This window comes from Salmo salar, chromosome 26 (genome assembly GCF_965601325.2).
Source record: "Salmo salar chromosome 26, fSalSal1, whole genome shotgun sequence".
Lineage (NCBI taxonomy): Eukaryota > Metazoa > Chordata > Actinopteri > Salmoniformes > Salmonidae > Salmo > Salmo salar.
The window spans coordinates 33,272,501-33,285,000 of record NC_138316.1 but is presented as its reverse complement, the minus strand read 5'-3'; the positions used below and the strand labels follow the sequence as shown (position 1 = coordinate 33,285,000).

Here is a 12,500-nt window from a genome sequence, read left to right as displayed (position 1 = left end):
AATAGTACTGAAACAGAAGGACGGCCAGGCTCTCACACCTGGGTTCAAATAGTACTGAAACAGAGGGACGGCCACGCTCTCACACCTGGGTTCAAATAGTACTGAAACAGAGGGACGGCCAGGCTCTCACACCTGGGTTCAAATAGTACTGAAACAGAGGGACGGCCAGGCTCTCACACCTGGGTTCAAATAGTACTGAAACAGAGGGACGGCCAGGCTCTCACACCTGGGTTCAAATAGTACTGAAACAGAGGGACGGCCAGGCTCTCACACCTGGGTTCAAATAGTACTGAAACAGAGGGACGGCCAGGCTCTCACACCTGGGTTCAAATAGTACTGAAACAGAGGGACGGCCAGGCTCTCACACCTGGATTCAAATAGTACTGAAACAGAGGGACAGCCACGCTCTCACACCTGGGTTCAAATAGTACTGAAACAGAGGGACGGCCACGCTCTCACACCTGGGTTCAAATATACTGAAACAGAGGGACGGCCACGCTCTCACACCTGGGTTCAAATAGTACTGAAACAGAGGGACGGCCAGGCTCTCACACCTGGGTTCAGATAGTACTGAAACAGAGGGACGGCCACGCTCTCACACCTGGGTTCAAATAGTACTGAAACAGAGGGACGGCCACGCTCTCACACCTGGGTTCAAATAGTACTGAAACAGAGGGACGGCCACGCTCTCACACCTGGTTCAAATAGTACTGAAACAGAGGGACGGCCACGCTATCACACCTGGTTCAAATAGTACTGAAACAGAGGACGGCCACGCTATCACACCTGGGTTCAAATAGTACTGAAACAGAGGGACGGCCACGCTCTCACACCTGGGTTCAAATAGTACTGAAACAGAGGACGGCAGCTCTCACACCTGGGTTCAAATAGTACTGAAACAGAGGGACGGCCAGGCTATCACACCTGGGTTCAAATAGTACTGAAACAGAGGGACGGCCACGCTCTCACACCTGGTTCAAATAGTACTGAAACAGAGGACGGCCACGCTCTCACACCTGGTTCAAATAGTACTGAAACAGAGGGACGGCCACGCTCTCACACCTGGGTTCAAATAGTACTGAAACAGAGGGATGGCCACGCTCTCACACCTGGGTTCAAATAGTACTGAAAATAATTTCAAATACTGTATCTGTGCTTGATTGAGCTCGCCTTTAGCAACGGAGCAAATAGGAAAGTCACAAACCCCACCCACCTGGAACTCCAGACAAGGCTAAAACAAACGCTCAACAAACGCTAAATGATTTCAAATAGTATTTCAAATCAAATAAAATGTATTTTTAAAACTCTTCTTACATCAGCTGATGTCACAAAGTGCTGTACAGAAAACCAGCCTAAAACCCCAAACAGCAAGCAATGCAGGTGTAGAAGCACGGTGGCTAGGAAAAACTCCCTAGAAAGGCCAGAACCTAGGAAGAAACCTAGAGAGGAACCAGGCTATGAGGGGTGGCCAGTCCTCTTCTGGCTGTGCCTGGTGAAGATTATAACAGAACATGGCCAAGATGTTAAATGTTCCTAGATGACCAGCAGGGTCAAATAATAATAATCACAGTGGTTGTAGAGGGTGCAACAGGTCAGCACCTCAGGAGTAAATGTATTTGAACACAGGTCTGCATTCTGTACCACTCTACTAGGGCGACCATAGATGAATGTGTCTGTGTTCAGCCCTCAACAAGGGTAGGCTAGGTCCTCACACTGACATGAAGAGAGTTAGATCTGTAGTTCAATCTGCTCCTTTAAATGTACATTAAACCAGATGAAGTCTGCTCTAATTCAATTAAATCAAATGAAATGAAGTGTCTTAGAGAAAGTAGAGAGCAGGTTTGATTTAATGAGGGATAATGTCAGGGTAGTGTATGGAGGTAGTGATGTAGGGGATATGTGTGGTCTGTTTCCCTACACTGATCATTATAACATCCTGACTGACTGACGCTGCAGCAACCACAACTCATCGCAAACGCCTTTTAACTCGGGCTTTTACCGGATACAATTAGGAAATGTCAACCTAATAAAGTTATTTGAAATCTCAGAGTCTGGGTGACAGGGAGAAATGAAAGAAGTACATTGTATCTAGTGTATGTGACACAGTAGCCCTGAGGACGTCCAGAGTGAACACTAACTGTATGCTGAATAAACATATTCCTTAAACTGAATAAAGTTGACTCCTTACACTGAATACTGAATATTTGCTTCTGACAAAACATGACCTTTAAATGACCTTTAAATGTTCTGATATACATGTAAGTATGAGTCTGAGTCTGACTTGTGTGTGCGCGCATGTGTGTGTGTGAGACAGTCTTACCTTCACATTTCTGTGTGATCTCATTGAACTTGTGTCCAGCAGGACATTTACACTGGAAGGATCCAACAGTGTTGATACAGTTCCCACCCTGACACAGACCTGGGATGGCCTGGCACTCATCCACATCTACACACACAGAACACACTGTTAGCAGCACAGTATACACCACACACACACACACACACACACACACACATATAAACACATACACACAGGCACACAGGCACACACACACATACACATATAAACACATACACACACATGTTTACTTTACTATCCTTGTGGGGACCCAACAATGTATTCCCATTCAAAATCCTATTTTTACTAACCCTAACACTTAACCTAACCCTAACCCCAAACTCTAACCCTAAACCTAACCCCTAACCCTATCCCTAATTCTAACACTAACCCTAAACCTAACCCCTAACCCTATCCCTAATTCTAACCCTAACCATAATTCTAGCCCTTACCCTAGGACTTCTGGTCCCCATAAGGTTAGTAAAACCAAACCAGTGAGTGAGAGCAGGGTGGAGATCGTCCCAGTGAGTGAGAGCAGGGTGGAGATCGTCTCAGTGAGTGAGAGCAGGGTGGAGATCGTCTCAGTGAGTGAGAGCAGGGTGGAGATCGTCCCAGTGAGTGAGAGCAGGGTGGAGATCGTCTCAGTGAGTGAGAGCAGGGTGGAGATCGTCCCAGTGCGTGAGAGCAGGGTGGAGATCATCCCAGTGAGTGAGAGCAGGGTGGAGATCGTCCCAGTGCGTGAGAGCAGGGTGGAGATCGTCCCAGTGAGTGAGAGCAGGGTGGAGATCATCCCAGTGAGTGAGAGCAGGGTGGAGATCGTCTCAGTGAGTGAGAGCAGGGTGGAGATCGTCCCAGTGAGTGAGAGCAGGGTGGAGATCGTCCCAGTGAGTGAGAGCAGGGTGGAGATCGTCCCAGTGAGTGAGAGAAGGGTGGAGATCGTCCCAGTGAGTGAGAGCAGGGTGGAGATCGTCCCAGTGCATGAGATGTTCTTGTTTAGAGTTCTCTTGGGGTTGTGTATGTCTGAGCTCACTCTTCCAAACACTTACCATCCCAAACTTGCTCTGTGTGCATATGCGCACACACACACACACACACACACACACACACACACACACACACACACACACACCACACACACACACACACACACAGGGTACAGCCTCTGCTATGCTACGTCCCTCAACCAGACGAGGAGAGAAAGAAGAGAGGGTTAAGAGAGGGGAGAATAGAGAAAAAGAGAGAGAGAGAGAGAGAGAGAGAGAGAGAGGAATGTCTCTCTCCGGAGAACTAGAGGAGAGGCCAAGAGTTGCAGAGAGTCTGCCAGCCCCAAACACTGTGCTCGGGTCTCAGCTTCTATCCTCAGCCCTCAGCCTCTGATCTCAGGCCTCAGCCTCCATCCTCAGGCCTGAGCCCCTGTCCTCAGGCCTCAGCCTCCATCCTCAGGCCTGAGCCCCTGTCCTCAGGCCTCAGCCTCCATCCTCAGGCCTGAGCCCCTGTCCTCAGGCCTCAGCCCCTGTCCTCAAGCCTCAGCTCCTCTCCTCAGACCTAGCCCCAGCCATAACCCAACCCCTACACCAGCCCCTGGCCCTGCCCCTAACCTAGCCCCAGCCATAACCCAACCCCTACACCAGCCCCTGGCCCTGCCCCTAACCTAGCCCCAGCCATAACCCAACCTCTACACCAGCCCCTGGCCCTAACCCTAACCTAGCCCCAGCCCTAACCCAACCCCTACACCAGCCCCTGGCCCTGCCCCTAACCTAGCCCCAGCCCTAACCCAACCCCTACACCAGCCCCTGGCCCTAACCCTAACCTAGCCCCAGCCCCAGCCCTAACCCAACCCCTACACCAACCCCTGGCCCTAACCCTAACCTAGCCCCAGCCCTAACCCAACCCCTACACCAGCCCCTGGCCCTGCCCCTAACCTAGCCCCAGCCCTAACCCAACCCCTACACCAGCCCCTGGCCCTAACCCTAACCTAGCCCCAGCCCCAGCCCTAACCCAACCCCTACACCAACCCCTGGCCCTAACCCTAACCTAGCCCCAGCCCTAACCCAACCCCTACACCAGCCCCTGGCCCTGCCCCTAACCTAGCCCCAGCCCTAACCCAACCCCTACACCAGCCCCTGGCCCTAACCCTAACCTAGCCCCAGCCCTAACCCAACCCCTACACCAGCCCCTGGCCCGAACCCTAACCTAGCCCCAGCCCTAACCCAACCCCTACACCAGCCCCTGGCCCTAACCCTAACCTAGCCCCAGCCATAACCCAACCCCTACACCAGCCCCTGGCCCTAACCCTAACCTAGCCCCAGCCCTAACCCAACCCCTACACCAACCCCTGGCCCTAACCCTAACCTAGCCCCAGCCATAACCCAACCCCTACACCAGCCCCTGGCCCTAACCCTAACCTAGCCCCAGCCCTAACCCAACCCCTACACCAGCCCCTGGCCCTAACCCTAACCTAGCCCCAGCCATAACCCAACCCCTACACCAGCCCCTGGCCCTAACCCTAACCTAGCCCCAGCCCCAGCCCTAACCCAACCCCTACACCAACCCCTGGCCCTAACCCTAACCTAGCCCCAGCCCTAACCCAACCCCTACACCAGCCCCTGGCCCTGCCCCTAACCTAGCCCCAGCCCTAACCCAACCCCTACACCAGCCCCAGCCCCTGGCCCTGCCCCTAACCTATCCCCAGCCATAACCCAACCCCTACACCAGCCCCTGGCCCTGCCCCTAACCTAGCCCCAGCCCTAACCCAACCCCTACACCAGCCCCTGGCCCTAACCCTAACCTAGCCCCAGCCCTAACCCAACCCCTACACCAGCCCCTGGCCCTAACCCTAACCTAGCCCCAGCCCTAACCCAACCCCTACACCAGCCCCTGGCCCTAACCCTAACCTAGCCCCAGCCATAACCCAACCCCTACACCAGCCCCTGGCCCTAACCCTAACCTAGCCCCAGCCCTAACCCAACCCCTACACCAACCCCTGGCCCTAACCCTAACCTAGCCCCAGCCATAACCCAACCCCTACACCAGCCCCTGGCCCTAACCCTAACCTAGCCCCAGCCCTAACCCAACCCCTACACCAACCCCTGGCCCTAACCCTAACCTAGCCCCAGCCCTAACCCAACCCCTACACCAGCCCCTGGCCCTAACCCTAACCTAGCCCCAGCTATAACCCAACCCCTACACCAGCCCCTGGCCCTAACCCTAACCTAGCCCCAGCCCTAACCCAACCCCTACACCAGCCCCTGGCCCTAACCTAGCCCCAGCCCTAAACCAAACCCTACACCAGCCCCTGGCCCTAACCCTAACCTAGCCCCAGCCCTAACCCAACCCCTACACCAGCCCCTGGCCCTAACCCTAACCTAGCCCCAGCCCTAACCCAACCCCTACACCAGCAACTGGCCCTAACCCTAACCTAGCCCCAGCCATAACCCAACCCCTACACCAGCCCCTGGCCCTAACCCTAACCTAGCCCCAGCCCTAACCCAACCCCTACACCAACCCCTGGCCCTAACCCTAACCTAGCCCCAGCCATAACCCAACCCCTACACCAGCCCCTGGCCCTAACCCTAACCTAGCCCCAGCCCTAACCCAACCCCTACACCAGCCCCTGGCCCTAACCCTAACCTAGCCCCAGCCATAACCCAACCCCTACACCAGCCCCTGGCCCTGCCCCTAACCTAGCCCCAGCCCTAACCCAACCCCTACACCAGCCCCTGGCCCTAACCCTAACCGAGCCCCAGCCCTAACCCAACCCCTACACCAACCCCTGGCCCTAACCCTAACCTAGCCCCAGCCCTAACCCAACCCCTACACCAACCCTAGACATACTAGTTGAAGGGATATAGAGACTTTTTCTATTGAAATTAATAAAACCAAATCCAAACTCTGTAGAAATTATAACAGACCTACATGTACAGTCTCTTCACTCTGTCCAGCTTGATAACAGTCATATATAGTCTCTTCACTCTGTCCAGCTTGATAACAGTCATTTATAGTCTATTCACTCTGTCCAGCTTGATAACAGTCATCTTTAGTCTCTTCACTATGTCCAGCTTGATAACAGTCATCTACAGTCTCTTCACTCTGTCCAGCTTGATAACAGTCATATATAGTCTTCACTCTGTCCAGCTTGATAACAGTCATTTATAGTCTATTCACTCTGTCCAGCTTGATAACACTCATTTATAGTCTATTCACTCTGTCCAGCTTGATAACAGTCATCTTTAGTCTCTTCACTCTGTCCAGCTTGATAACAGTCATATATAGTCTTCACTCTGTCCAGCTTGATAACAGTCATTTATAGTCTATTCACTCTGTCCAGCTTGATAACAGTCATATATAGTCTCTTCACTCTGTCCAGCTTGATAACAGTCATATATAGTCTTCACTCTGTCCAGCTTGATAACAGTCATTTATAGTCTATTCACTCTGTCCAGCTTGATAACAGTCATATATAGTCTCTTCACTCTGTCCAGCTTGATAACAGTCATATATAGTCTTCACTCTGTCCAGCTTGATGACAGTCATATATAGTCTATTCACTCTGTCCAGCTTGATAACAGTCATATATAGTCTCTTCACTCTGTCCAGCTTGATAACAGTCATATATAGTCTTCACTCTGTCCAGCTTGATAACAGTCATTTATAGTCTATTCACTCTGTCCAGCTTGATAAGTCATTTATAGTCTATTCACTCTGTCCAGCTTGATAACAGTCATATATAGTCTCTTCACTCTGTCCAGCTTGATAACAGTCATCGAAACGAAAGCTAGACAGTCAGCGAGCATCAAAAATTCCAAAAGCGATGGATATTGGACAAATTGTAGAACATTTTGACGGCAAAGAAATATAATCCATTTTAAGAGCGGCCCTCCGGACCTCGATGAAGTCCGAATGCGACCCGCGGGGATAAAACGTCATAAGGACAGTGGAGGGATGGAGGGACACGGGCCAGACAGACAGAGTGTTTCTAATAGAGGGGGAGAAGGATATCTATTTCTGTCCGTTTTCCAGTATGGTGTGTTTCTGGACCATAATGTTGCTGGGTCAGGGTCAGGGCTGGACCATAATGTTGCTGGGTCTGGGTCAGGGCTGGACCATAATGTTGTTAGGTCAGGGTCAGGGTCAGGGCTGGACCATAATGTTGCTGGGTCTGGGTCAGGGCTGGACCATAATGTTGCTGGGTCTGGGTCAGGGCTGGACCATAATGTTGCAGGGTCTGGGTCAGGGCTGGACCATAATGTTGCTGGGTCTGGGTCAGGGCTGGACCATAATGTTGTTCTGGGTCAGGGCTGAACCATAATGTTGTTGGGTCTGGGTCAGGACTGGACCATGATGTTGTTGGGTCTGGGTCAGGGCTGGACCATAATGTTGCTGGGTCTGGGTCAGGGCTGGACCATAATGTTGTTGGGTCTGGGTCAGGGCTGGACCATAATGTTGTTGGGTCTGGGTCAGGGCTGGACCATAATGTTGGGTCTGGATCAGGGCTGGACCATAATGTTGGGTCTGGATCAGGGCTGGACCATAATGTTGGGTCTGGGTCGAGGCTGGACCGTAATGTTGCTGGGTCTGGGTCAGGGATGGACCATAATGTTGTTCTGGGTCAGGGCTGGACCATAATGTTGTTGGGTCTGGGTCAGGGCTGGACCATAATGTTGTTGGGTCTGGGTCAGGGCTGGACCATAATGTTGGGTCTGGATCAGGGCTGGACCATAATGTTGGGTCTGGATCAGGGCTGGACCATAATGTTGGGTCTGGGTCGAGGCTGGACCATAATGTTGCTGGGTCTGGGTCAGGGCTGGACCATAATGTTGTTCTGGGTCAGGGCTGGACCATAATGTTGTTGGGTCTGGGTCAGGGCTGGACCATAATGTTGTTCTGGGTCAGGGCTAGACCATAATGTTATTCTGGGTCAGGGCTGGACCATAATGTTGTTGGGTCTGGATCAGGGCTGGGCCATAAGGTTGTTGGGTCTGGGTCAGGGCTGGAGCATAATGTTGTTCTGGGTCAGGGCTGGACCATAATGTTGTTGGGTCTGGGTCAGGGCTGGACCATAATGTTGTTCTGGGTCAGGACTGGAGCATAATGTTGTTGGGTCTGGGTCAGGGCTGGACCATAATGTTGTTCTGGGTCAAGGCTGGACCATAATGTTGTTGGGTCTGGGTCAGGGCTGGACCATAATGTTGTTGGGTCTGGGTCAGGGCTGGACCATAATGTTGGGTCTGGATCAGGGCTGGACCATAATGTTGGGTCTGGATCAGGGCTGGACCATAATGTTGGGTCTGGGTCGAGGCTGGACCATAATGTTGCTGGGTCTGGGTCAGGGCTGGACCATAATGTTGTTCTGGGTCAGGGCTGGACCATAATGTTGTTGGGTCTGGGTCAGGGCTGGACCATAATGTTGTTCTGGGTCAGGGCTAGACCATAATGTTATTCTGGGTCAGGGCTGGACCATAATGTTGTTGGGTCTGGATCAGGGCTGGGCCATAAGGTTGTTGGGTCTGGGTCAGGGCTGGAGCATAATGTTGTTCTGGGTCAGGGCTGGACCATAATGTTGTTGGGTCTGGGTCAGGGCTGGACCATAATGTTGTTCTGGGTCAGGACTGGACCATAATGTTGTTGGGTCTGGGTCAGGGCTGGACCATAATGTTGTTCTGGGTCAGGACTGGACCATAATGTTGTTGGGTCTGGGTCAGGACTGGACCATAATGTTGCTGGTTCTGGGTCAGGGCTGGACCATAATGTTGTTCTGGGTCAGGACTGGACAGTAATGTTGCTGGGTCTGGATCAGGGCTGGGCCATAAGGTTATTGGGTCTGGGTCAGGGCTGGACCATAATGTTGTTGGGTCAGGGTCAGGGCTGGAGCATAATGTTGTTCTGGGTCAGGGTTGGACCATAATGTTGTTGGGTCTGGGTCAGGGCTGGACCATAATGTTGTTGGGTCTGGGTCAGGGCTGGACCATAATGTTGCTGGGTCTGGGTCAGGGCTGGACCATAATGTTGCTGGGTCTGGGTCAGGGCTGGACCATAATGTTGTTGGGTCTGGGTCAGGGCTGGACCATAATGTTGTTGGGTCTGGGTCAGGGCTGGAACATAATGTTGTTGGGTCTGGGTCAGGGCTGGACCATAATGTTGGGTCTGGATCAGGGCTGGACCATAATGTTGGGTCTGGATCAGGGCTGGACCATAATGTTGGGTCTGGGTCGAGGCTGGACCATAATGTTGCTGGGTCTGGGTCAGGGCTGGACCATAATGTTGTTCTGGGTCAGGGCTGGACCATAATGTTGTTGGGTCTGGGTCAGGGCTGGACCATAATGTTGTTCTGGGTCAGGGCTAGACCATAATGTTATTCTGGGTCAGGGCTGGACCATAATGTTGTTGGGTCTGGATCAGGGCTGGGCCATAAGGTTGTTGGGTCTGGGTCAGGGCTGGAGCATAATGTTGTTCTGGGTCAGGGCTGGACCATAATGTTGTTGGGTCTGGGTCAGGGCTGGACCATAATGTTGTTCTGGGTCAGGACTGGACCATAATGTTGTTGGGTCTGGGTCAGGGCTGGACCATAATGTTGTTCTGGGTCAGGACTGGACCATAATGTTGTTGGGTCTGGGTCAGGACTGGACCATAATGTTGCTGGTTCTGGGTCAGGGCTGGACCATAATGTTGTTCTGGGTCAGGACTGGACAGTAATGTTGCTGGGTCTGGATCAGGGCTGGGCCATAAGGTTATTGGGTCTGGGTCAGGGCTGGACCATAATGTTGTTGGGTCAGGGTCAGGGCTGGAGCATAATGTTGTTCTGGGTCAGGGTTGGACCATAATGTTGTTGGGTCTGGGTCAGGGCTGGACCATAATGTTGTTGGGTCTGGGTCAGGGCTGGACCATAATGTTGCTGGGTCTGGGTCAGGGCTGGACCATAATGTTGCTGGGTCTGGGTCAGGGCTGGACCATAATGTTGTTGGGTCTGGGTCAGGGCTGGACCATAATGTTGTTGGGTCTGGGTCAGGGCTGGAACATAATGTTGTTGGGTCTGGGTCAGGGCTGGACCATAATGTTGTTGGGTCTGGGTCAGGGCTGGACCATAATGTTGTTGGGTCTGGATCAGGGCTGGGCCATAAGGTTGTTGGGTCTGGGTCAGGGCTGGAGCATAATGTTGTTCTGGGTCAGGGCTGGACCATAATGTTGTTGGGTCTGGGTCAGGGCTGGACCATAATGTTGTTGGGTCTGGGTCAGGACTGGACCATAATGTTGTTCTGGGTCAGGACTGGACCATAATGTTGTTGGGTCTGGGTCAGGACTGGACCATAATGTTGTTGGTTCTGGGTCAGGGCTGGACCATAATGTTGTTCTGGGTCAGGACTGGACCATAATGTTGCTGGGTCTGGATCAGGGCTGGGCCATAAGGTTATTGGGTCTGGGTCAGGGCCGGACCATAATGTTGTTGGGTCAGGGTCAGGGCTGGAGCATAATGTTGTTCTGGGTCAGGGATGGACCATAATGTTGTTGGGTCTGGGTCAGGGCTGGACCATAATGTTGTTGGGTCTGGGTCAGGGCTGGACCATAATGTTGGGTCTGGATCAGGGCTGGACCATAATGTTGGGTCTGGATCAGGGCTGGACCATAATGTTGTTCTGGGTCTGGGTCAGGGCTGGACCATAATGTTGTTCTGGGTCAGGGCTGGACCATAATGTTGTTGGGTCTGGGTCAGGGCTGGACCATAATGTTGTTCTGGGTCAGGGTCAGGGCTGGAGCATAATGTTGTTCTGGGTCAGGATTGGACCATAATGTTGTTGGGTCTGGGTCAGGGCTGGACCATAATGTTGTTGGGTCTGGGTCAGGGCTGGACCATAATGTTTCTGGGTCTGGGTCAGGGCTGGACCATAATGTTGCTGGGTCTGGGTTCAGGGCTGGACCATAATGTTGTTGGGTCTGGGTCAGGGCTGGACCATAATGTTGTTGGGTCTGGGTCAGGGCTGGACCATAATGTTATTGGGTCTGGGTCAGGGCTGGACCATAATGTTGGGTCTGGATCAGGGCTGGACCATAATGTTGGGTCTGGATCAGGGCTGGACCATAATGTTGGGTCTGGGTCGAGGCTGGACCATAATGTTGCTGGGTCTGGGTCAGGGCTGGACCATAATGTTGGGTCTGGGTCAGGGCTGGACCATAATGTTGGTCTGGGTCTGGGTCAGGGCTGGACCATAATGTTGTTCTGGGTCAGGGCTGGACCATAATGTTGTTGGGTCTGGGTCAGGGTTGGACCATAATGTTGTTCTGGGTCAGGGCTGGACCATAATGTTATTCTGGGTCAGGGCTGGACCATATTGTTGATGGGTCTGGATCAGGGCTGGGCCGTAAGGTTGTTGGGTCTGGGTCAGGGCTAGACCATAATGTTATTCTGGGTTAGGACTGGACCATAATGTTGGGTCTGGGTCAAGACTGGACCATAATGTTGGGTCTGGGTCAGGGCTGGACCATAATGTTGGTTCTGGGTCGAGGCTGGACCATAATGTTGGGTCTGGGTCAGGACTGGACCATAATGTTGGGTCTGGGTCAGGGCTGGACCATAATGTTGGGTCTGGGTCGAGGCTGGACCATAATGTTGTTGGGTCTGGGTCAGGGCTAGACCATAATGTTGTTGGGTCTGGGTCAGGGCTGGAACATAATGTTGTTGGGTCTGGGTCAGGGCTGGACCATAATGTTGTTGGGTCTGGGTCAGGGCTGGACCATAATGTTGGGTCTGGATCAGGGCTGGACCATAATGTTGGGTCTGGATCAGGGCTGGACCCTAATGTTGTTCTGGGTCTGGGTCAGGGCTGGACCATAATGTTGTTCTGGGTCAGGGCTGGACCATAATGTTGTTGGGTCTGGGTCAGGGCTGGACCATAATGTTGTTCTGGGTCAGGGTCAGGGCTGGAGCATAATGTTGTTCTGGGTCAGGATTGGACCATAATGTTGTTGGGTCTGGGTCAGGGCTGGACCATAATGTTGTTGGGTCTGGGTCAGGGCTGGACCATAATGTTGCTGGGTCTGGGTCAGGGCTGGACCATAATGTTGCTGGGTCTGGGTCGAGGCTGGACCATAATGTTGGGTCTGGGTCGAGGCTGGACCATAATGTTGGGTCTGGGTCAGGGCTGGACCATTGCTGTGTTACCAGAAATGA

General features: G+C 52.7%; 1 protein-coding gene across 6 annotated transcripts in view; it reads right to left on the bottom strand.

Moving 5' to 3' along the window:
* LOC106593245 (fibrillin-1) overlaps positions 1-12,500 on the bottom strand; it is a 169,848-nt gene that overhangs the window by 117,786 nt on the left and 39,562 nt on the right. For all 6 annotated transcript variants that reach the window (XR_014382842.1, XR_014382844.1, XR_014382843.1 and 3 more), the window contains exon 8: positions 2,321-2,446. Coding sequence is in view for 3 of the 6 variants with exons in the window: in XM_082969630.1 (XP_082825756.1) it covers positions 2,321-2,446 (126 nt within the window). In the remaining 3 variants the exon portion in view is untranslated. The remainder of the gene's footprint in view (positions 1-2,320; positions 2,447-12,500) is intronic.